Raw genomic sequence first — 23,016 nt, 5'->3', positions numbered from 1 at the left:
TGATTCCCCCCCATTTATTTAGCACAGTGTGCTGATTCCCCTCTATTTATCTTACACAGTGTGCTGACCCCCCCATTTATCTTACAGTGTGCTGACCCCCCCTATTTATCTTACACAGTGTGCTGATCCCCCCCTATTTATCTTACAGAGCGTGCTGATCCCCCCCTATTTATCTTACAGAGCGTGCTGATACCCCCCTATTTATCTTACACAGTGTGCTGATCCCCCCCACTTATCTTACACAGTGTGCTGATCCCCCCCATTTATATTACACAGTGTGCTGATTCTCCCCCCCATTTATCTTACACAGTGTGCTGATCCCCCCATTTATATTACACAGTGTGCTGATTCTCCCCCCCATTTTTTATCTTACACAGTGTGCTGATTCTCCCCCCCCCCCCCATTTATCTTACACAGTGTGCTGATTCCCCCCCCATTTATCTTAGTAAACGTGCTGATCCCCCCCATTTATCTTACACAGTGCGCTGATACCCCCATTTATCTTAGTGTGCTGATCCCCCCCTATTTCTTACACAGTGCGCTGATCCCCCCCCATTTATCTTACACAGTGTGCTGATCCCCCCCATTTATCTTACAGTGTGCTGATCCCCCCCATTTATCTTACACAGTGTGCTGATCCCCCCCATTTATCTTACACAGTGTGCTGATCCCCCCCCATTTATCTTACACAGTGTGCTGATCCCCCCCATTTATCTTACACATTGTGCTGATCCCCCCCATTTATCTTACACAGTGTGCTGATTCTCCCCCCCATTTATCTTACACAGTGTGCTGATTCTCCCCCCCATTTATCTTAGTAAACGTGCTGATCCCCCCCCCATTTATCTTACACAGTGCGCTGATACCCCCATTTATCTTAGTGTGCTGATCCCCCCCTATTTCTTACACAGTGCGCTGATCCCCCCATTTATCTTACACAGTGTGCTGATCCCCCCTCCCCCCCATTTATCTTACCCAGTGTGCTGATCCCCCTTCCCTATTTATCTTACACAGTGTGCTGATCCCCCCCCCCCCATTTATCTTACCCAGTGTGCTGATCCCCCTTCCCTATTTATCTTACACAGTGTGCTGATCCCCCCATTTATCTTACACAGTGTGCTGATCCCCCCCCCCATTTATCTTACCCAGTGTGCTGATCCCCCCCCCATTTATCTTACCCAGTGTGCTGATTCCCCTTCCCCATTTATCTTACACAGTGTGCTGATTCCCCCCCTCCCCCTTATTTATCTTACACAGTGTGCTGACCCCCCCCCCAATTTATCTTACACAGTGAGCTGATCCCCCCTCCCCCCTATTTATCTTATACAGTGCGCTGATCCCCCCCCTTCCCCCTATTTATATTACACAGGGAGCTGATCCCCCCCCTCCCCCCTATTTATCTTATACAGTGCGCTGATTCCCCCCTATTTATCTTACCCAGTGTGCTGATCCCCCCCATTTATCTTACACAGTGAGCTGATCCCCCCCTTCCCCCTATTTATCTTATACAGTGAGCTGATCCCCCCCCTTCCCCCTATTTATCTTACACAGTGAGCTGATCCCCCCCCTTCCCCCTATTTATCTTACACAGTGTGCTGATTCCCCCCCATTTATCTTGGTGTGCTGATTCCCCCAATTTATCTTACACAGTGCGCTGATCCCCCCCCCATTTATCTTACACAGTGTGCTGATTCCCCCCCATTTATTTAGCACAGTGTGCTGATTCCCCTCTATTTATCTTACACAGTGTGCTGACCCCCCCATTTATCTTACAGTGTGCTGACCCCCCCTATTTATCTTACACAGTGTGCTGATCCCCCCCTATTTATCTTACAGAGCGTGCTGATCCCCCCCTATTTATCTTACAGAGCGTGCTGATACCCCCCTATTTATCTTACACAGTGTGCTGATCCCCCCCATTTATATTACACAGTGTGCTGATTCTCCCCCCCATTTATCTTACACAGTGTGCTGATCCCCCCATTTATATTACACAGTGTGCTGATTCTCCCCCCCATTTTTTATCTTACACAGTGTGCTGATTCTCCCCCCCCCCCCATTTATCTTACACAGTGTGCTGATTCCCCCCCCATTTATCTTAGTAAACGTGCTGATCCCCCCCATTTATCTTACACAGTGCGCTGATACCCCCATTTATCTTAGTGTGCTGATCCCCCCTATTTCTTACACAGTGCGCTGATCCCCCCCATTTATCTTACACAGTGTGCTGATCCCCCCCATTTATCTTACAGTGTGCTGATCCCCCCCATTTATCTTACACAGTGTGCTGATCCCCCCCATTTATCTTACACAGTGTGCTGATCCCCCCCATTTATATTACACAGTGTGCTGATTCTCCCCCCCATTTATCTTACACAGTGTGCTGATCCCCCCATTTATATTACACAGTGTGCTGATTCTCCCCCCCATTTTTTATCTTACACAGTGTGCTGATTCTCCCCCCCCCCCCCATTTATCTTACACAGTGTGCTGATTCCCCCCCCCATTTATCTTAGTAAACGTGCTGATCCCCCCCATTTATCTTACACAGTGCGCTGATACCCCCATTTATCTTAGTGTGCTGATCCCCCCTATTTCTTACACAGTGCGCTGATCCCCCCCATTTATCTTACACAGTGTGCTGATCCCCCCCATTTATCTTACAGTGTGCTGATCCCCCCCATTTATCTTACACAGTGTGCTGATCCCCCCCATTTATCTTACACAGTGTGCTGATCCCCCCCCATTTATCTTACACAGTGTGCTGATCCCCCCCATTTATCTTACACATTGTGCTGATCCCCCCCATTTATCTTACACAGTGTGCTGATTCTCCCCCCCATTTATCTTACACAGTGTGCTGATTCTCCCCCCCCATTTATCTTAGTAAACGTGCTGATCCCCCCCCATTTATCTTACACAGTGCGCTGATACCCCCATTTATCTTAGTGTGCTGATCCCCCCCTATTTCTTACACAGTGCGCTGATCCCCCCATTTATCTTACACAGTGTGCTGATCCCCCCTCCCCCCCATTTATCTTACCCAGTGTGCTGATCCCCCTTCCCTATTTATCTTACACAGTGTGCTGATCCCCCCCCCCCCCATTTATCTTACCCAGTGTGCTGATCCCCCTTCCCTATTTATCTTACACAGTGTGCTGATCCCCCCATTTATCTTACACAGTGTGCTGATCCCCCCCCCCATTTATCTTACCCAGTGTGCTGATCCCCCCCCCATTTATCTTACCCAGTGTGCTGATTCCCCTTCCCTATTTATCTTACACAGTGTGCTGATCCCCTTCCCTATTTATCTTACACAGTGTGCTGATCCCCCCCATTTATCTTACACAGTGTGCTGATCCCCCCCCACATTTATCTTACACAGTGTGCTGATCCCCCCCCATTTATCTTACCCAGTGTGCTGATCCCCCTTCCCTATTTATCTTACACAGTGTGCTGATCCCCCCCCATTTATCTTACACAGTGTGCTGATCCCCCCCCCCCATTTATCTTACACAGTGTGCTGATCCCCCCATTTATCTTACCCAGTGTGCTGATCCCCCTTCCCTATTTATCTTACACAGTGTGCTGATCCCCCCCATTTATCTTACCCAGTGTGCTGATCCCCCCCCCCATTTATCTTACCCAGTGTGCTGATCCCCCTTCCCTATTTATCTTACACAGTGTGCTGATCCCCCCCCCCCCCATTTATCTTACCCAGTGTGCTGATCCCCCTTCCCCATTTATCTTACCCAGTGTGCTGATCCCCCTTCCCTATTTATCTTACACAGTGTGCTGATCCCCCCCTATTTATCTTAGTGTGCTGACCCCCCCATTTATCTTACAGAGCGTGCTGATCCCCCCCCCCATTTATCTTACACAGTGTGCTGATCCCCCCCCCCAATTTATCTTACAAAGTATGCTAATCCCCCCTATTTATCTTACACAGTGCGCTGATCCCCCACCCCCATAATTTATCTTGCACAGTGTGCTGAATTATAAGAGATGTATGTAATGAATTAAGCAGCGAGACTACTACAGGGGCATGATCTATATACCAGAACTAATTCATTAATGGGACACTCTGGGCATCAGTACAACTTTATTGCATTTGATTTATTTTGGTTTCATTAAATTTGCTTTTTTTTTTGTATGCTTAAATCTCAATTTTTATTTTTTTTTGCTCAAAACAATGGTATATTGCACTATAATCCCGCCTCCTTAACCACGCAGCTCATGCCAGAAAAACATCCTTATCAAAAGTATGCACACAGTATGCAACAGGTGAGCGCCTTTTAATTCACAAATAGAAAGGGCTCTAACACAGGGCTTGATAAATCCCAGGTCGGAATGGCGACTAATAATGTTGTCATGGCGCCTTGAAATGGACCCCCCCACCAGTCCTCCTTTCTCCTCCTCCTGTCTCAACACCCGTGCAGCTGTCTGTGAACCGGTCTACTGTGAGGAAGTGAAGGGAACTGTAATAGCTTCCTCCTGGCGCACATAGAGCTACACAGAGAGAGACTGGAGGAGGATGAGTCTGGAACAGCGGCAGCCTATACCCATCAGCTGCATCCAGCCCCACTAACATGAGGTCACCTGCTGCTGCCACGTCCCACTGGACCCCAGGAAAGCCACCCTCCTGCGCCCAAAAGGTGGCTAAAAAAAATCTTTTTTTTTTTTTTTTTATGTCTATCACTGTATGTGTATCTGTGGATTTGCCTGTCTGTGTCTGTTTGTCAGTGAATGTGTGTGTTTAGGTAACCAGCCCCCCTCTGCTTGCATGGGAGTTTTTTTTTTGTTTTTTTTTACCCACTTTTCTTCCCAATGCAGTTCTGCTCTCGCCGCAACTGGCCCGCCTCCATAGCTGAGATTACCAACCAACATCTACTCAGAGATTAATTAAATCAATGCATCTCTATAGGGAATATTCAGCGCCTGCATGCAGTGCATGGAGACACTGAATGTAGGAGCTGCACACTGTGCAGCACTAAGATAGGAGACACCTTAGTGGCGGTTTGAGTGACTGTCACTAGAGGTATTACTAGGCAGCAATGTAAACACTGCCTTTTCTCTAAAACAGAAAGGCAGAGTTTACCTTGAAAAGCCTGCAGGGACAGACTATATACACCAGAGCTATATTAAGCTGTAGTGGTTCTGGTGACTATAGTGTTCCTTTAACACTGGCTCCTAACTTTTTTAGCCGGCTCCTAGATTGAAAGCAAATTTGTCAAGCCCTGCTCTAACACATCAAGTGTCAAGACAACAGACAAGGACTGTGAAAGGGGACTTTACCCTAGATTTATTAGAAAAAAAGACAATAAAGAACCCCCCTGTTTCCCCCCCAATCCAGAGAATGTCCCACAATAGGACACTAGTGCTTAGTATTCTAATTAGCCTTTTTTGAAGATGAAGATAAAGTACAAAGTAATTTCATTATGTTACCAGTGTAACTACCGTCCTACCTACAAACATAAACGAAATATCCTTCTAAAACAAAATCACTGAGGCATTGGTTCATATTAAAGTCTGATAATGATACACATTTTGAAGGGTGTTTAGTTTAATTATTTGTAGGCAGGATAGTGGTTACATCATTAAAATACAAAGTAACTTCATTATGTTATCTCCCTCTCCAACTTCATAAAAGGCTAATTAGAATACCAAGCAGGAGTGTCCTATTGTGGGTTCCTTTCTTTTAACTCTGCAGACAGTCAGAGAAACAATAAACGTGTAATAATATCTGTGATCTATCTCTCTGGGTGTCCTCTCCTTCTAATGCAGGTTCATTAGTATTTTAGATTATTCAGTACTGTCAGTGGTTGAGCTGTGTACATACATTAATAAGGAATGAGGGGGCGTGGCTAGGCAGGCAGACTTATTGTGCAGTATTCTGCAAAACAATTGTTTAGTTTATCCAAAACATACAGCATATTAATCAGGCCAAACCCTGTCAAATGCATTAGTTGTATTGGTGCTCAGTGTTGGTTTTAAGTGATTTTGGTGTTTAGAAGCAGACTTGACACTTTGCACAAAATATAGTTACAGTAATTCCATTGGTCCAACCACTCCTAGTCTAATAGAACACCTTTTTCTATGTATGTTCACATGTTTAAACGTTACCAATCCGTCATGTAGAGTTTGTTTTGCAGATTCCTAATCTCCACTTTTGACATTCACAGGGTTATTTACTAAAGGGAGAATTGCCAGGAATTTAAAATGTATTTAAATTTTAAGGTTAAAGTAGCGTAATTGGTCGCCTAGCATAGCTGACTGAGATAATTGTTTCCACTTTGGCTTCCTTGGCCTTATGTCTGATGTTCTCTTTGTTCTGATGGAGCAGCAAAAACAGAAATGGCGCATATTAGATGGATGTTTCTGGTACCCAAACATCAGCTTAAACTAGATGAAGGGTGTAACAGGAATGCTTTATTCAGGCTAACCGCCTGCATTTTATGCAGTCAGCAATGCAGAGGGTTTCAGTTAACATATTCCAGGGGCATTCCTCATTGGAACTGAGAGGGCACAGGGACAAAATACATTCTGTAAGTCTATTGGCTCTCAGGTCCAGGACACTCCTACATACAGTAATAGCATTTTCCCTAGTACTGGGGAGATAATTGAGTCAAGCAATTTACTGAACTCAACTATCTCCCAACACAAAAAACACATATTTTGGTAAAACTTAGAAAGTACCCCAAACGCCATGGGAACCCCACAAAAGATATATTTCCTGATAGCCCCGGTCTGGGGGACCAACATATGTAAAAATCAGATTGGTTCAGGGGTTCAAAAGTTACATGGAGGTCTTAATGTGACCGACCGCACACGATGCTCCTGCCCAGAAATAGTTACATGAAATTGGGCTGTGCGGTCGGTCTATTTCAACAAGAATAAAAAACAAAATAATCCACCAACGGTTCCCCTGGCTCATAGGTAGTGTTTGTTCCCCTAGTTTGTGGGAACAAACCTACCGAATAGCGCTCTCCTGGCTGGTCGGGGAAAGGGAAGCAAGCATTAGTGCAGTTTGACCGGTGTTCGGGAAGTAGAGTGTCCGATTTTGGTTCCAGACACTCAACGACCAAGTATTGCTGCCTCCTTTTGTGTAAACAAGATGGCCACCGTTTTCTCTTACACGTGGCGTTCGGCTTACCACGTGGCCACACAGGGAGAGCATTAAATTGGCAGTTGTCTTTGAGGTAAATGAGCCAGAGGGTGGTCGGTGTTCGGTAGTTTTATCTACAGAACATAAAAAAACGAAAGTACCCAAATAACTGGGGTATTTCCTTCACACACTAAATGTAGCATAATCCTCAATTTACTTTGAACTCCTCACAATTCTCACTTTGGTAAATGATCATCCCATGGATTTGATATTCATTAACACGACTTTTTCTTTGGTAAAAGGTGGAAGAAGGGATATTATCTTTCAGCTGTCTCTTAAATGGGCCTGATATAAGACTTCATTCTTCTGTTGTGGCTAATCAAATGACATGTGTATTAGAAGCATTCCATGTCATATTTTAAAATGCTGGTTCTTAGGAACGAAGCATTGCTTTTACACCATGTAATTCACATTCCCTACAGTCCTGCTTCTGGAGTAAAATTACACATGGCTGTTTCCTTGTTTCTGTCTCCCATATGCCATTTGTCAGCTGTGTGAACACTGTTTGCCTTAAATGCCTGCATTGTGTGTACATTTCTCTACGGGTAATATGGTGCTGACTGTCTCTGTCATTTTAGCTATCAGATCCTGGGAGGTTGTGGCACCAGCCTGCAGCAGGACTTTTATTCTATTCCAAACCTGGTCCCTCATTTGTTGAACTCTGCGTTTACCAACCTGGATAACGTGCCTGACTTCCGTCTGCGCGTCATGCTGCATATCCTTCTTGAACCTCCAATGCACGGAGGCAGAGATTTGTGCCTGTCAGAGGAAGTAGGGTAGTCACACTGTGTGCACCTGAGAGTGAGTGGCTCTCTGGCCATAGAGTAACCTCTACTTTTAAGTGACCTGGTGGTGGGAGTGTAGTCACCGTGTGTATCTGCTAGTGGTGGGAGTGTGACTACCGTGTGTGTCTCTGTGCTAGTGTTGGGAGTGTAACCGCTGTGTGTGTGTGCTTGCTGGTGGTGGGAGTATGACCATGTGGGTGTGTCTGCTGGTTGTGGGAGTATGACCACAGTCTGTGTGCGTGTCTGCTGGTGGTGGGGGTGTGACCACGGTGTGTGTGTGTGTCTGCTGGTGGTGGGAGTGTGACCACTGTGTGTGTGTCTCTGCTGGTTGTAGGAGTGTGACCACAGTCTGTGTGCGTGTCTGCTGGTGGTGGGGGTGTGACCACGGTGTGTCTGTCTCTGCTTGTGGTGGGAGTGTGACCACCATGTGTGCGTGTCTACTGGTGGTGGGAGTGTGACCACCATGTGTGCGTGTCTACTGGTGGTGGGAGTGTGACCACCATGTGTGCGTGTCTACTGGTGGTGGGAGTGTGACCACCATGTGTGTGTGTCTGCTGGTGGTGGGAGTGTGACCACTGTGTGTGTGTGTCTCTGCTGGTTGTGGGAGTGTGACCACAATGTGTGTGTGTGTCTGCTTGTGGTGGGAGTGTGACCATAGTGTGTGCGTGTCTACTGGTGGTGGGAGTGTGACCAATGCGTATGTCTGTCTCTGCTGGTGGTGAGGTGAGACCACTGTGTGTCTGCTGGTGGTGGGAGTGTGACCACAGTGTGTCTACTGGTGGTGGGAGTGTGACCACAGTGTGTCTACTGGTGGTGGGAGTGTGACCACAGTGTGTCTACTGGTGGTGGGAGTGTGACCACAGTGTGTCTACTGGTGGTGGGAGTGTGACCACAGTGTGTCTACTTGTGGTGGGAGTGTGACCACAGTGTGTCTACTGGTGGTGGGAGTGTGACCACAGTGTGTCTACTGGTGGTGGGAGTGTGACCACAGTGTGTCTACTGGTGGTGGGAGTGTGACCACAGTGTGTCTACTGGTGGTGGGAGTGTGACCACAGTGTGTCTACTGGTGGTGGGAGTGTGACCACAGTGTGTCTACTGGTGGTGGGAGTGTGACCACAGTGTGTCTACTGGTGGTGGGAGTGTGACCACAGTGTGTCTACTGGTGGTGGGAGTGTGACCACAGTGTGTCTACCGGTGGTGGGAGTGTGACCACAGTGTGTCTACCGGTGGTGGGAGTGTGACCACAGTGTGTCTACCGGTGGTGGGAGTGTGACCACAGTGTGTCTACCGGTGGTGGGAGTGTGACCACAGTGTGTCTACCGGTGGTGGGAGTGTGACCAAAGTGTGTCTACCGGTGGTGGGAGTGTGACCACAGTGTGTCTACCGGTGGTGGGAGTGTGACCACAGTGTGTCTACCGGTGGTGGGAGTGTGACCACAGTGTGTCTACCGGTGGTGGGAGTGTGACCACAGTGTGTCTACCGGTGGTGGGAGTGTGACCACAGTGTGTCTACCGGTGGTGGGAGTGTGACCACCGTGTGTCTACCGGTGGTGGGAGTGTGACCACCGTGTGTCTACCGGTGGTGGGAGTGTGACCACCGTGTGTCTACCGGTGGTGGGAGTGTGACCACCGTGTGTCTACCGGTGGTGGGAGTGTGACCACCGTGTGTCTGCTGGTGGCGGGAGTGTCTGCTTGTCGTGGTAGTGTATGTCTCTGCTGGTGGTGAGAGTGTGACCACCATGTGTGTGTCGGCTGGTGGTGAGTGTGACCACCATGTGTGTGTCGGCTGGTGGTGAGACTGTGATCACTGTGTGTGTCTGTCTGCTTGTGGTGGGAGCGTGACCACCATGTGTGTGTCTCTACTGGTGGTGGGAGTGTGACCAGTGCGTGTGTGTGTGTGTGTCTGCTGGTGGGAGGAATGTGACCACCGTGTGTCTCTCTCTGCTGGTGGTGGGAGTGTGACCACAGTGCGTGTGTCTGCTGGTGGTGGGAGTGTGACCACAGTGCGTGTGTCTGCTGGTGGTGGGAGTGTGACCACAGTGCGTGTGTCTGCTGGTGGTGGGAGTGTGACCACAGTGCGTGTGTCGGCTGGTGGTGAGACTGTGATCACTGTGTGTGACCACTGTGTGTGTCTGTCTGCTGGTTTTGGGAGTGTGACCACCATGTGTCTCTCTGCTGGTTGTGGGAGGTTGACCACAGTGTGTGTGTCTGCTTGTGGTGGGAGCGTGACCGCCGTGTGTGTCTCTACTGGTGGTGGGAGTGTGACCAGTGCGTGTGTGTGTGTGTGTGTCTGCTGGTGGGAGGAATGTGACCACCGTGTGTCTCTCTCTGCTGGTGGTGGGAGTGTGACCACAGTGCGTGTGTCTGCTGGTGGTGGGAGTGTGACCACAGTGCGTGTGTCTGCTGATGGTGGGAGTGTGACCACAGTGCGTGTGTCTGCTGGTGGTGGGAGTGTGACCACAGTGCGTGTGTCTGCTGGTGGTGGGAGTGTGACCACAGTGCGTGTGTCTGCTGGTGGTGGGAGTGTGACCACAGTGCGTGTGTCTGCTGGTGGTGGGAGTGTGACCACAGTGCGTGTGTCTGCTGGTGGTGGGAGTGTGACCACAGTGCGTGTGTCTGCTGGTGGTGGGAGTGTGACCACAGTGCGTGTGTCTGCTGGTGGTGGGAGTGTGACCACAGTGCGTGTGTCTGCTGGTGGTGAGAGTGTGACCACAGTGCGTGTGTCTGCTGGTGGTGGGAGTGTGACCACAGTGCGTGTGTCTGCTTGTGGTGGGAGTGTAACCACAGTGCGTGTGTCTGCCGGCGGTGGGAGTGTGACCACATTGTGTCTGTCTTTGCTGGTGGTGGTCATGTGACCACTATGTGTGTGTGTGTGTCTGCTGGTGGTGTGACTACTGTGCGCGTGTTATTAGCGAGAGTGTGACTGTTGTGTGTGTGTGTGTAAGTTTGCTGCTGGGAGAGAGACCACCCCACCACCCAAGGTTGGTGAGAAAGCATCTGCTAGAATTGAAACGATTATAGAGTGTACTCAAACCTGTATGATGTCTCCTTAACTTGCTTATGTACGACGGTTTGTGAAGCCTTTTATCCTCTCCTGTCCGCCTGAAAGATATGGGAGTATAGTGATCCCCATCCTGGGACCTCTCCTAAATTACATGCAGCAGGTATGAAATTGCTTTGTTTACTTTCCCGCGATGTCTGAGAATGTTAGTGTCACACACTGCCATATGCCGAGTATGCCCTGAACGCTATATTACTACAGAGGCAATGCTATAGGATTTCTGGAGAGTGCAATGGATGGCACCAATGATTCCTCTTGTGTAGAAATCAATTGGCGTGGACTATATGACCCATGGTGGCACGAAGAGGGTTCATTTTATTTTATACTTCACAAAGTATCAAAATGTAATAGGATACTCTGTATATATCAATATATAGGATTTGGTTTGGATGTGTTTACATTTTACAGATTTAGCAGGTATCGGGGCTTTGACAGGGGGCTAGCTGTGTGTGTGTGTGTGTGTGTGTTGCTGTGTTGAAGGCTAAATAACCTGTACTGCTTTGTCTGGTTGAATTCCCCTCTTTCTTTGTCTTTAATTTGTTTCTTGTTTTATAACTTGCATTATTGTTGTGGTCTTTAAGTTCATACAAAGGCTAATTCCTCCTTGCTGGGAAACATACCGAATGATGGGTGTTTATTTGGGTTATAAATAAAGTATTGTAATCTTAATATTTTATTTTAAAATATTCAAATTACATTATGCCCTTCTCTTTGGAAAATAAACATCACAGTCTTTGCTCAGTTGAAAAAGAAATGAATGTGCCTCTGTTTGTGTGGTCTCTTGATTTGTTTGTTTTACTATTTGCCAGCCATGTATATGTGTAGTAAATCAGTTCATGGACACAAAAAAGGATCATTTCAATCTGGGGGTCAGTCTCTGCTGTATTTTTCTTATGCTTATTTTACTCTTGAGTCAATGTGCTGTAGGCGAGGTCTGCTATAGTGTTGGATCCATTCACAATGCATTTTCATTGTACCTCAGGGGACAAGTGATTGGTTTATCGGTTGGGCGATTTTCCATATGTACCTCTCGTAGGTTATTGATAATCATTCACATGTCTGCTCTCTATCCATTCTTGTCTTACAGAGATTGTCACAAAAATGGTTGTTTGTCAACCAGCAGGACATCGTGAGGTGAGTTTTCCATTTACTAAATTTGCTAAGGATTTGATTACAAATAAGGAATTGGTTGGTAGGAGGATGGGGATGGGGATGGGCAGCCGAGGGTGTGAGGAATGGGCGGCCTGGGGCTGTGTGAGGAATGGGCGGCTGGGGGCTGTGTGAGGAATGGGCGGCTGGGGGCTGTGTGAGGAATGGGCGGCTGGGGGCTGTGTGAGGAATGGGTGGCCGGGGGCTGTGTGAGGAATGGGCGGCCGGGGGCTGTGTGAGGAATGGGCGGCCGGGGGCTGTGTGAGGAATGGGCGGCCTGGGGCTATGTGAGGAATGGGCGGCCGGGGGCTGTGTGAGGAATGGGCGGCCGGGGGCTGTGTGAGGAATGGGCGGCCGAGGGGTGTGTGAGGAATGGGCGGCCGAGGGGTGTGTGAGGAATGGGCGGCCGAGGGGTGTGTGAGGAATGGGCGGCCGAGGGGTGTGTGAGGAATGGGCGGCCGAGGGGTGTGTGAGGAATGGGCGGCCGAGGGGAGTGTGAGGAATGGGCGGCCGAGGGGTGTGTGAGGAATGGGCGGCCGAGGGGTGTGTGAGGAATGGGCGGCCGAGGGGTGTGTGGGGAATGGGCGCCCCCCCAAAAAGTAACAAGCCACTCCTTTCAGTTATGAAGTTGTGTAAAAATTTGTTTTATACCCATTCCACCTTTATCAAAGCAATGTTTTCCACTCATCACATTCTACAAACTTCTCCTGTTCTCTTGGTCCCACAGTGAGGAGGACGAGTGTAAGGAAGAGAGTGTTGAGATACTCGAGGACCTGCTTTTGCGGCTGCTTAGTCGAGAGGTGATGGATCTGATCAGTAAGTAACAAAGGGAAAGCTCTGTAGTCTGCTCTCTTACACTGCATGTTAAAAGTACAATAAATCCTCTGCATTCTCACACTGCATGTTAAAGGGACAATAAAGCCTCTGCATTCTCACACTGCATGTTAAAAGGACAATAAAGCCTCTGCACTCTCACACTGCATGTTAAAAGGACAGTAAAGCCTCTGCACTCTCACACTGCATGTTAAAAGGACAGTAAAGCCTCTGCATTCTCACACTGCATGTTAAAAGGACAATAAAGCCTCTGCACTCTCACACTGCATGTTAAAAGGACAGTAAAGCCTCTGCACTCTCACACTGCATGTTAAAAGGACAGTAAAGCCTCTGCATTCTCACACTGCATGTTACAAGGACAGTAAAGCCTCTGCACTCTCACACTGCGTGTTAAAAGGACAGTAAAGCCTCTGCACTCTCACACTGCATGTTAAAAGTACAATAAAGCATCTGCATTCTCACACTGCATGTTAAAAGGACAGTAAAGCCTCTGCATTCTCACACTGCATGTTAAAAGGACAGTAAAGCCTCTGCACTCTCACACTGCATGTTAAAGGGACAGTAAAGCCTCTGCACTCTCACACTGCATGTTAAAAGGACAGTAAAGCCTCTGCACTCTCACACTGCATGTTAAAAGGACAGTAAAGCCTCTGCACTCTCACACTGCATGTTAAAAGGACAGTAAAGCCTCTGCACTCTCACACTGCATGTTAAAAGGACAGTAAAGCCTCTGCACTCTCACACTGCATGTTAAAAGGACAGTAAAGCCTCTGCACTCTCACACTGCATGTTAAAGGGACAGTAAAGCCTCTGCACTCTCACACTGCATGTTAAAGGGACAGTAAAGCCTCTGCACTCTCACACTGCATGTTAAAAGGACAGTAAAGCCTCTGCACTCTCACACTGCATGTTAAAGGGACAGTAAAGCCTCTGCACTCTCACACTGCATGTTAAAAGGACAGTAAAGCCTCTGCACTCTCACACTGCATGTTAAAAGGACAGTAAAGCCTCTGCACTCTCACACTGCATGTTAAAAGGACAGTAAAGCCTCTGCACTCTCACACTGCATGTTAAAAGGACAGTAAAGCCTCTGCACTCTCACACTGCATGTTAAAGGGACAGTAAAGCCTCTGCACTCTCACACTGCATGTTAAAAGGACAGTAAAGCCTCTGCACTCTCACACTGCATGTTAAAGGGACAGTAAAGCCTCTGCACTCTCACACTGCATGTTAAAAGGACAGTAAAGCCTCTGCACTCTCACACTGCATGTTAAAAGGACAGTAAAGCCTCTGCATTCTCACACTGCATGTTAAAGGGACAGTAAAGCCTCTGCACTCTCACACTGCATGTTAAAAGGACAGTAAAGCCTCTGCACTCTCACACTGCATGTTAAAGGGACAGTAAAGCCTCTGCACTCTCACACTGCATGTTAAAAGGACAGTAAAGCCTCTGCACTCTCACACTGCATGTTAAAAGGACAGTAAAGCCTCTGCACTCTCACACTGCATGTTAAAAGGACAGTAAAGCCTCTGCACTCTCACACCGCATGTTAAAAGGACAGTAAAGCCTGTGCACTCTCACACTGCATGTTAAAGGGACAGTAAAGCCTCTGCACTCTCACACTGCATGTTAAAAGGACAGTAAAGCCTCTGCACTCTCACACTGCATGTTAAAGGGACAGTAAAGCCTCTGCACTCTCACACTGCATGTTAAAAGGACAGTAAAGCCTCTGCACTCTCACACTGCATGTTAAAAGGACAGTAAAGCCTCTGCATTCTCACACTGCATGTTAAAAGGACAGTAAAGCCTCTGCACTCTCACACTGCATGTTAAAGGGACAGTAAAGCCTCTGCACTCTCACACTGCATGTTAAAAGGACAGTAAAGCCTCTGCACTCTCACACTGCATGTTAAAAGGACAGTAAAGCCTCTGCACTCTCACACTGCATGTTAAAAGGACAGTAAAGCCTCTGCATTCTCACACTGCATGTTAAAAGGACAATAAAGCCTCTGCACTCTCACACTGCATGTTAAAAGGACAGTAAAGCATCTGCATTCTCACACTGCATGTTAAAGGGACAGTAAAGCCTCTGCACTCTCACACTGCATGTTAAAAGGACAATAAAGCCTCTGCACTCTCACACTGCATATTAAAGGGACAGTAAAGCCTCTGCACACTCATGTTGCATGTTAAAGGGACAGTAAAGCCTCTGCATTCTCACACTGCATGTTAAAGGGACAGTAAAGCCTCTGCACTCTCACACTGCATGTTAAAAGGACAATAAAGCCTCTGCATTCTCACACTGCATGTTAAAAGGACAATAAAGCCTCTGCACTCTCACACTGCATGTTAAAGGGACAGTAAAGCCTCTGCACTCTCACACTGCATGTTAAAAGGACAGTAAAGCCTCTGCATTCTCACACTGCATGTTAAAAGGACAATAAAGCCTCTGCACTCTCACACTGCATATTAAAGGGACAGTAAAGCCTCTGCACACTCATGTTGCATGTTAAAGGGACAGTAAAGCCTCTGCACACTCACACTGCATGTTAAAGGGACAGTAAAGCCTCTGCATTCTCACACTGCATGTTAAAGGGACAGTAAAGCCTCTGCACTCTCACACTGCATGTTAAAGGGACAGTAAAGCCTCTGCACTCTCACACTGCATGTTACAGGGACAGTAAAGCCTCTGCACTCTCACACTGCATGTTAAAAGGACAATAAAGCCTCTGCACTCTCACACTGCATGTTAAAGGGACAGTAAAGCCTCTGCACTCTCACACTGCATGTTAAAAGGACAGTAAAGCCTCTGCACTCTCACACTGCATGTTAAAGGGACAGTAAAGCCTCTGCACTCTCACACTGCATGTTAAAAGGACAGTAAAGCCTCTGCACTCTCACACTGCATGTTAAAAGGACAGTAAAGCCTCTGCATTCTCACACTGCATGTTAAAGGGACAGTAAAGCCTCTGCACTCTCACACTGCATGTTAAAAGGACAGTAAAGCCTCTGCACTCTCACACTGCATGTTAAAGGGACAGTAAAGCCTCTGCACTCTCACACTGCATGTTAAAAGGACAGTAAAGCCTCTGCACTCTCACACTGCATGTTAAAAGGACAGTAAAGCCTCTGCACTCTCACACTGCATGTTAAAAGGACAGTAAAGCCTCTGCACTCTCACACCGCATGTTAAAAGGACAGTAAAGCCTCTGCACTCTCACACTGCATGTTAAAGGGACAGTAAAGCCTCTGCACTCTCACACTGCATGTTAAAAGGACAGTAAAGCCTCTGCACTCTCACACTGCATGTTAAAGGGACAGTAAAGCCTCTGCACTCTCACACTGCATGTTAAAAGGACAGTAAAGCCTCTGCACTCTCACACTGCATGTTAAAAGGACAGTAAAGCCTCTGCATTCTCACACTGCATGTTAAAAGGACAGTAAAGCCTCTGCACTCTCACACTGCATGTTAAAGGGACAGTAAAGCCTCTGCACTCTCACACTGCATGTTAAAAGGACAGTAAAGCCTCTGCACTCTCACACTGCATGTTAAAAGGACAGTAAAGCCTCTGCACTCTCACACTGCATGTTAAAAGGACAGTAAAGCCTCTGCATTCTCACACTGCATGTTAAAAGGACAATGAAGCCTCTGCACTCTCACACTGCATGTTAAAAGGACAGTAAAGCATCTGCATTCTCACACTGCATGTTAAAGGGACAGTAAAGCCTCTGCATTCTCACACTGCATGTTAAAAGGACAGTAAAGCCTCTGCACTCTCACACTGCATGTTAAAGGGACAGTAAAGCCTCTGCACTCTCACACTGCATGTTAAAAGGACAGTAAAGCCTCTGCACTCTCACACTGCATGTTAAAAGGACAGTAAAGCCTCTGCACTCTCACACTGCATGTTAAAAGGACAGTAAAGCCTCTGCATTCTCACACTGCATGTTAAAAGGACAATAAAGCCTCTGCACTCTCACACTGCATGTTAAAAGGACAGTAAAGCATCTGCATTCTCACACTGCATGTTAAAGGGACAGTAAAGCCTCTGCACTCTCACACTGCATGTTAAAAGGACAATAAAGCCTCTGCACTCTCACACTGCATATTAAAGGGACAGTAAAGCCTCTGCACACTCATGTTGCATGTTAAAGGGACAGTAAAGCCTCTGCATTCTCACACTGCATGTTAAAGGGACAGTAAAGCCTCTGCACTCTCACACTGCATGTTAAAAGGACAATAAAGCCTCTGCATTCTCACACTGCATGTTAAAAGGACAATAAAGCCTCTGCACTCTCACACTGCATGTTAAAGGGACAGTAAAGCCTCTGCACTCTCACACTGCATGTTAAAAGGACAGTAAAGCCTCTGCATTCTCACACTGCATGTTAAAGGGACAGTAAAGCCTCTGCACTCTCACACTGCATGTTAAAAGGACAATAAAGCCTCTGCACTCTCACACTGCATATTAAAGGGACAGTAAAGCCTCTGCACACTCATGTTGCATGTTAAAGGGACAGTAAAGCCTCTGCACACTCACACTGCATGTTAAAGGGACAGTAAAGCCTCTGCATTCTCACACTGCATGTTAAAGGGACAGTAAAGCCTCTGCACTCTCACACTGCATGTTAAAGGGACAGTAAAGCCTCTGCACTCTCACACTGCATGTTACAGGGACAGTAAAGCCTCTGCACTCTCACACTGCATGTTAAAAGGACAATAAAGCCTCTGCACTCTCACACTGCATGTTAAAGGGACAGTAAAGCCTCTGCACTCTCACACTGCATGTTAAAAGGACAGTAAAGCCTCTGCACTCTCACACTGCATGTTAAAGGGACAGTAAAGCCTCTGCACTCTCACACTGCATGTTAAAAGGACAGTAAAGCCTCTGCACTCTCACACTGCATGTTAAAAGGACAGTAAAGCCTCTGCATTCTCACACTGCATGTTAAAGGGACAGTAAAGCCTCTGCACTCTCACACTGCATGTTAAAAGGACAGTAAAGCCTCTGCACTCTCACACTGCATGTTAAAGGGACAGTAAAGCCTCTGCACTCTCACACTGCATGTTAAAAGGACAGTAAAGCCTCTGCACTCTCACACTGCATGTTAAAAGGACAGTAAAGCCTCTGCACTCTCACACTGCATGTTAAAAGGACAGTAAAGCCTCTGCACTCTCACACCGCATGTTAAAAGGACAGTAAAGCCTCTGCACTCTCACACTGCATGTTAAAGGGACAGTAAAGCCTCTGCACTCTCACACTGCATGTTAAAAGGACAGTAAAGCCTCTGCACTCTCACACTGCATGTTAAAGGGACAGTAAAGCCTCTGCACTCTCACACTGCATGTTAAAAGGACAGTAAAGCCTCTGCACTCTCACACTGCATGTTAAAAGGACAGTAAAGCCTCTGCATTCTCACACTGCATGTTAAAAGGACAGTAAAGCCTCTGCACTCTCACACTGCATGTTAAAGGGACAGTAAAGCCTCTGCACTCTCACACTGCATGTTAAAAGGACAGTAAAGCCTCTGCACTCTCACACTGCATGTTAAAAGGACAGTAAAGCCTCTGCACTCTCACACTGCATGTTAAAAGGACAGTAAAGCCTCTGCATTCTCACACTGCATGTTAAAAGGACAATAAAGCCTCTGCACTCTCACACTGCATGTTAAAAGGACAGTAAAGCATCTGCATTCTCACACTGCATGTTAAAGGGACAGTAAAGCCTCTGCACTCTCACACTGCATGTTAAAAGGACAATAAAGCCTCTGCACTCTCACACTGCATATTAAAGGGACAGTAAAGCCTCTGCACACTCATGTTGCATGTTAAAGGGACAGTAAAGCCTCTGCATTCTCACACTGCATGTTAAAGGGACAGTAAAGCCTCTGCACTCTCACACTGCATGTTAAAAGGACAATAAAGCCTCTGCATTCTCACACTGCATGTTAAAAGGACAATAAAGCCTCTGCACTCTCACACTGCATGTTAAAGGGACAGTAAAGCCTCTGCACTCTCACACTGCATGTTAAAAGGACAGTAAAGCCTCTGCATTCTCACACTGCATGTTAAAGGGACAGTAAAGCCTCTGCACTCTCACACTGCATGTTAAAAGGACAATAAAGCCTCTGCACTCTCACACTGCATATTAAAGGGACAGTAAAGCCTCTGCACACTCATGTTGCATGTTAAAGGGACAGTAAAGCCTCTGCATTCTCACACTGCATGTTAAAGGGACAGTAAAGCCTCTGCACTCTCACACTGCATGTTAAAAGGACAATAAAGCCTCTGCACTCTCACACTGCATGTTAAATGGACAGTAAAGCCTCTGCACTCTCACACTGCATGTTACAGGGACAGTAAAGCCTCTGCACTCTCACACTGCATGTTAAAAGGACAATAAAGCCTCTGCACTCTCACACTGCATGTTAAAGGGACAGTAAAGCCTCTGCACACTGCATGTTAAAGGGCAGTAAAGCATCTGCACTCTCACACTGCATGTTAAAATGACAGTAAAGCCTCTGCACTCTCACACTGCATGTTAAAGGGCAGTAAAGCATCTGCACTCTCACACTGCATGTTAAAAGGACAGTAAAGCCTCTGCACTCTCACACTGCATGTTAAAAGGACAGTAAAGCCTCTGCACTCTCACACTGCATGTTAAAGGGACAGTAAAGCCTCTGCACTCTCACACTGCATGTTAAAGGGACAGTAAAGCCTCTGCACACTCACGCTGCATGTTAAAGGGACAGTAAAGCCTCTGCACTCTCACACTGCATGTTAAAGAGACAGTAAAGCCTCTGCACACTCACGCTGCATGTTAAAAGGACAGTAAAGTCACACTCACACTGCATGTTAAAGAGACAGTAAAGCCTCTGCACACTCACACTGCATGTTAAAGGGACAGTAAAGCCTCTGCACACTCACGCTGCATGTTAAAAGGACAGTAAAGTCACACTCACACTGCATGTCAAAGAGACAGTAAAGCCTCTGCACTCTCACACTGCATGTCAAAGAGACAGTAAAGCCTCTGCACTCTCACACTGCATGTCAAAGAGACAGTAAAGCCTCTGCACTCTCACACTGCATGTCAAAGAGACAGTAAAGCCTCTGCAAACTCACGCTTCATGTTAAAGGGACAGTAAAGCCTCTGCACACTCACGCTGCATGTTAAAAGGACAGTAAAGCCACAATCACACTGCATGTCAAAGAGACAGTAAAGCCTCTGCACACTCACACTGCATGTTAAAGGGACAGTAAAGCCTCTGCACTCTCACACTGCATGTTAAAGGGACAGTAAAGCCTCTGCACACTCACACTGCATGTTAAAGGGACAGTAAAGCCTCTGCACACTCACGCTGCCTGGAAAGAGATGGCCGCAGGATGCACTGTAGAAAGAAAACACGCCAGTTAAGGCAGTGTTATAATCTCGGCAATGTTCTGCTTGGAGACCTTGGGTCCTATCATTCATGTGCATGTTAGTTTGACACGTACCACCTACCTAGAGATTGTTGCAGACCACGTACACCCCTTTATGTCAATGGTGTTCCTTGGTGGCAGTGACCTCTTTCAGCAGGATATGGCACCCTTCCACACTGCAAAAATTGTTCAGTAATGGTTTGAGGAATATGACAAAGTTCCAGCTGTTACCTTGACCTACAAATTCCCCAGGTCTCAATCTGATTCAGCATCTATGAGATGTGCTGGAACAACATATCCAATCCGTTGGGCTCCCACCTCGCAATCTGCAAGACTTAAAGGATCTGCTGCTAATGTCTTGGTGCCAGATACCACAGGACACATTCAGAGATCTTGTGGAGTCCATGCCTTGATGCATCAGAGCTGGTTTGGCAGCACAAGGGGGACCTACACGATATTAGGCAGGGGGTTTTAATGTTGTGTCTGATCAGTGTAGATTACATAGCTGTTCGCTCTTTCACTACCTAACTAACTTATTCCTTCATGATCTGCCTTTGCTGCGTCCTCATTGTTTAACTCTTCAGTTCCTAGTGACTTTCCCTCCACTGTCACTACTGCATATCTACACTAAGCTCAGCTCCTCCTTACCAAAACGTAATATCATGTCTCTGCAGTTGCTTGCTGTGTAGCGAAGAAGAATCAAAGCCCTTCCAATGCAGGAGCTGATGGGTTAATCAGTGCCACCCAGGTGGAGGTTGAAGGTAAGCCTTAACCATTTAAACAGATCTTGCACTGACATTACAAATTAGTATACCCTTCTTTGCCTGTGTAGTCCATGACATCATGTGATCGGTCATAGATCCCCCTCCCCAGAAACAGTGACATGTTATCGCTCACAGATCCCCTCCTCGGACACAGTGACGTGATCGCTCACAGATCCCCCGGACACAGTGACATGTGATCACTCACAGATCCCCTCCCCAAACACAGTGACATGTGATTGCTCACAGATCCCCTCCCCAAACACAGTGACGTAATCGCTCACAGATCCCCTCCCCGGACACAGTGACATGTGATCGCTCACAGATCCCCTCCCCGGACACAGTGACATGTGATGACTCACAGATCCCCTCCCCAAACACAGTGACGTCATGTGATCGCTCACAGATCTCTTCCCCAAACACAGTGACATGTGATCGCTCACAGATCCCCTCCCCGGGCACAGTGACATGTGATCGCTCACAGATCCCCTCCCCAGACACAGTGACATGTGATCGCTCACAGATCCCCTCCCCAGACACAGTGACATGTGATCGCTCACAGATCCCCTCCCCAAACACAGTGACTTAATCGCTCACAGATCCCCTCCCCGGACACAGTGACATGTGATCGCTCACAGATCCCCTCCCCAAACACAGTGACGTCATGTGATCGCTCACAGATCCCCTCCCCAGACACAGTGACATGTGATCGCTCACAGATCCCCTCCCCGGACACAGTGACATGTGATCGCTCACAGATCCCCTCCCCAGACACAGTGACATGTGATCGCTCACAGATCCCCTCCCCGGACACAGTGACATGTGATCGCTCACAGATCCCCTCCCCGGACACAGTGACATGTGATCGCTCACAGATCCCTTCCCCAAACACAGTGACATGTGATCGCTCACAGATCCCCTCCCCAGACACAGAGACATGTGATCGCTCACAGATCCCCTCCCCAGACACAGTGACATGTGATCGCTCACAGATCCCCTCCCCAGACACAGTGACATGTGATCGCTCACAGATCCCCTCCCCAGACACAGTGACATGTGATCGCTCACAGATCCCCTCCCCAAACACAGTGACATGTGATCGCTCACAGATCCCTTCCCCAAACACAGTGACATGTGATCGCTCACAGATCCCTTCCCCAAACAGTGACATGTGATCGCTCACAGATCCCTTCCCCAAACACAGTGACATGTGATCGCTCACAGATCCCCTCCCAGGACACAGTGACATGTGATCGCTCACAGATCCCCTCCCAGGACACAGTGACATGTGATCGCTCACAGATCCCCTCCCAGGACACAGTGACATGTGATCGCTCACAGATCCCCTCCCGGACACAGTGACACGTGATCGCTCACAGATCCCCTCCCCGGACACAGTGACACGTGATCGCTCACAGATCCCCTCCCCAGACACAGTGACACGTGATCGCTCACACATCCCCTCCCCAGACACAGTGACACGTGATCGCTCACACATCCCCTCCCCAGACACAGTGACATGTGATCGCTCACAGATCCCCTCCCCAGACACAGTGACATGTGATCGCTCACAGATCCCCTCCCCAGACACAGTGACATTTGATCGCTCACAGATCCCCTCCCCGGACACAGTGACATGTGATCGCTCACAGATCCCTTCCCCAGACACAGTGACGTCAGGTGATCGCTCACAGATCCCCTCCCCGGACACAGTGACGTCAGGTGATCGCTCACAGATCCCCTCCCCGGACACAGTGACGTGTGATCGCTCACAGATCCCCTCCCCGGACACAGTGACATGTGATCGCTCACAGATCCCCTCCCCGGACACAGTGACATGT

General features: G+C 47.8%; 1 protein-coding gene across 2 annotated transcripts in view; it reads left to right on the top strand.

Annotated features, from left to right (window-relative positions):
- The window catches only part of XPO5 (exportin 5), a 170,825-nt gene that overhangs the window by 128,201 nt on the left and 19,608 nt on the right, over nt 1-23,016 (top strand). For both annotated transcript variants that reach the window (XM_063444187.1, XM_063444186.1), the window contains 5 exons: nt 7,744-7,880; nt 11,016-11,113; nt 12,098-12,144; nt 12,887-12,975; nt 21,089-21,175. In XM_063444187.1, coding sequence (XP_063300257.1) covers nt 7,744-7,880; nt 11,016-11,113; nt 12,098-12,144; nt 12,887-12,975; nt 21,089-21,175 — 458 coding nt within the window. The remainder of the gene's footprint in view (nt 1-7,743; nt 7,881-11,015; nt 11,114-12,097; nt 12,145-12,886; nt 12,976-21,088; nt 21,176-23,016) is intronic.

The sequence above is a fragment of the Pelobates fuscus genome, chromosome 2 (assembly GCF_036172605.1).
Source record: "Pelobates fuscus isolate aPelFus1 chromosome 2, aPelFus1.pri, whole genome shotgun sequence".
NCBI classification, from domain to species: Eukaryota; Metazoa; Chordata; class Amphibia; order Anura; family Pelobatidae; genus Pelobates; species Pelobates fuscus.
Note: the sequence above shows the minus strand (reverse complement) of the source record. Positions and strands in the feature narration are given on the sequence as shown.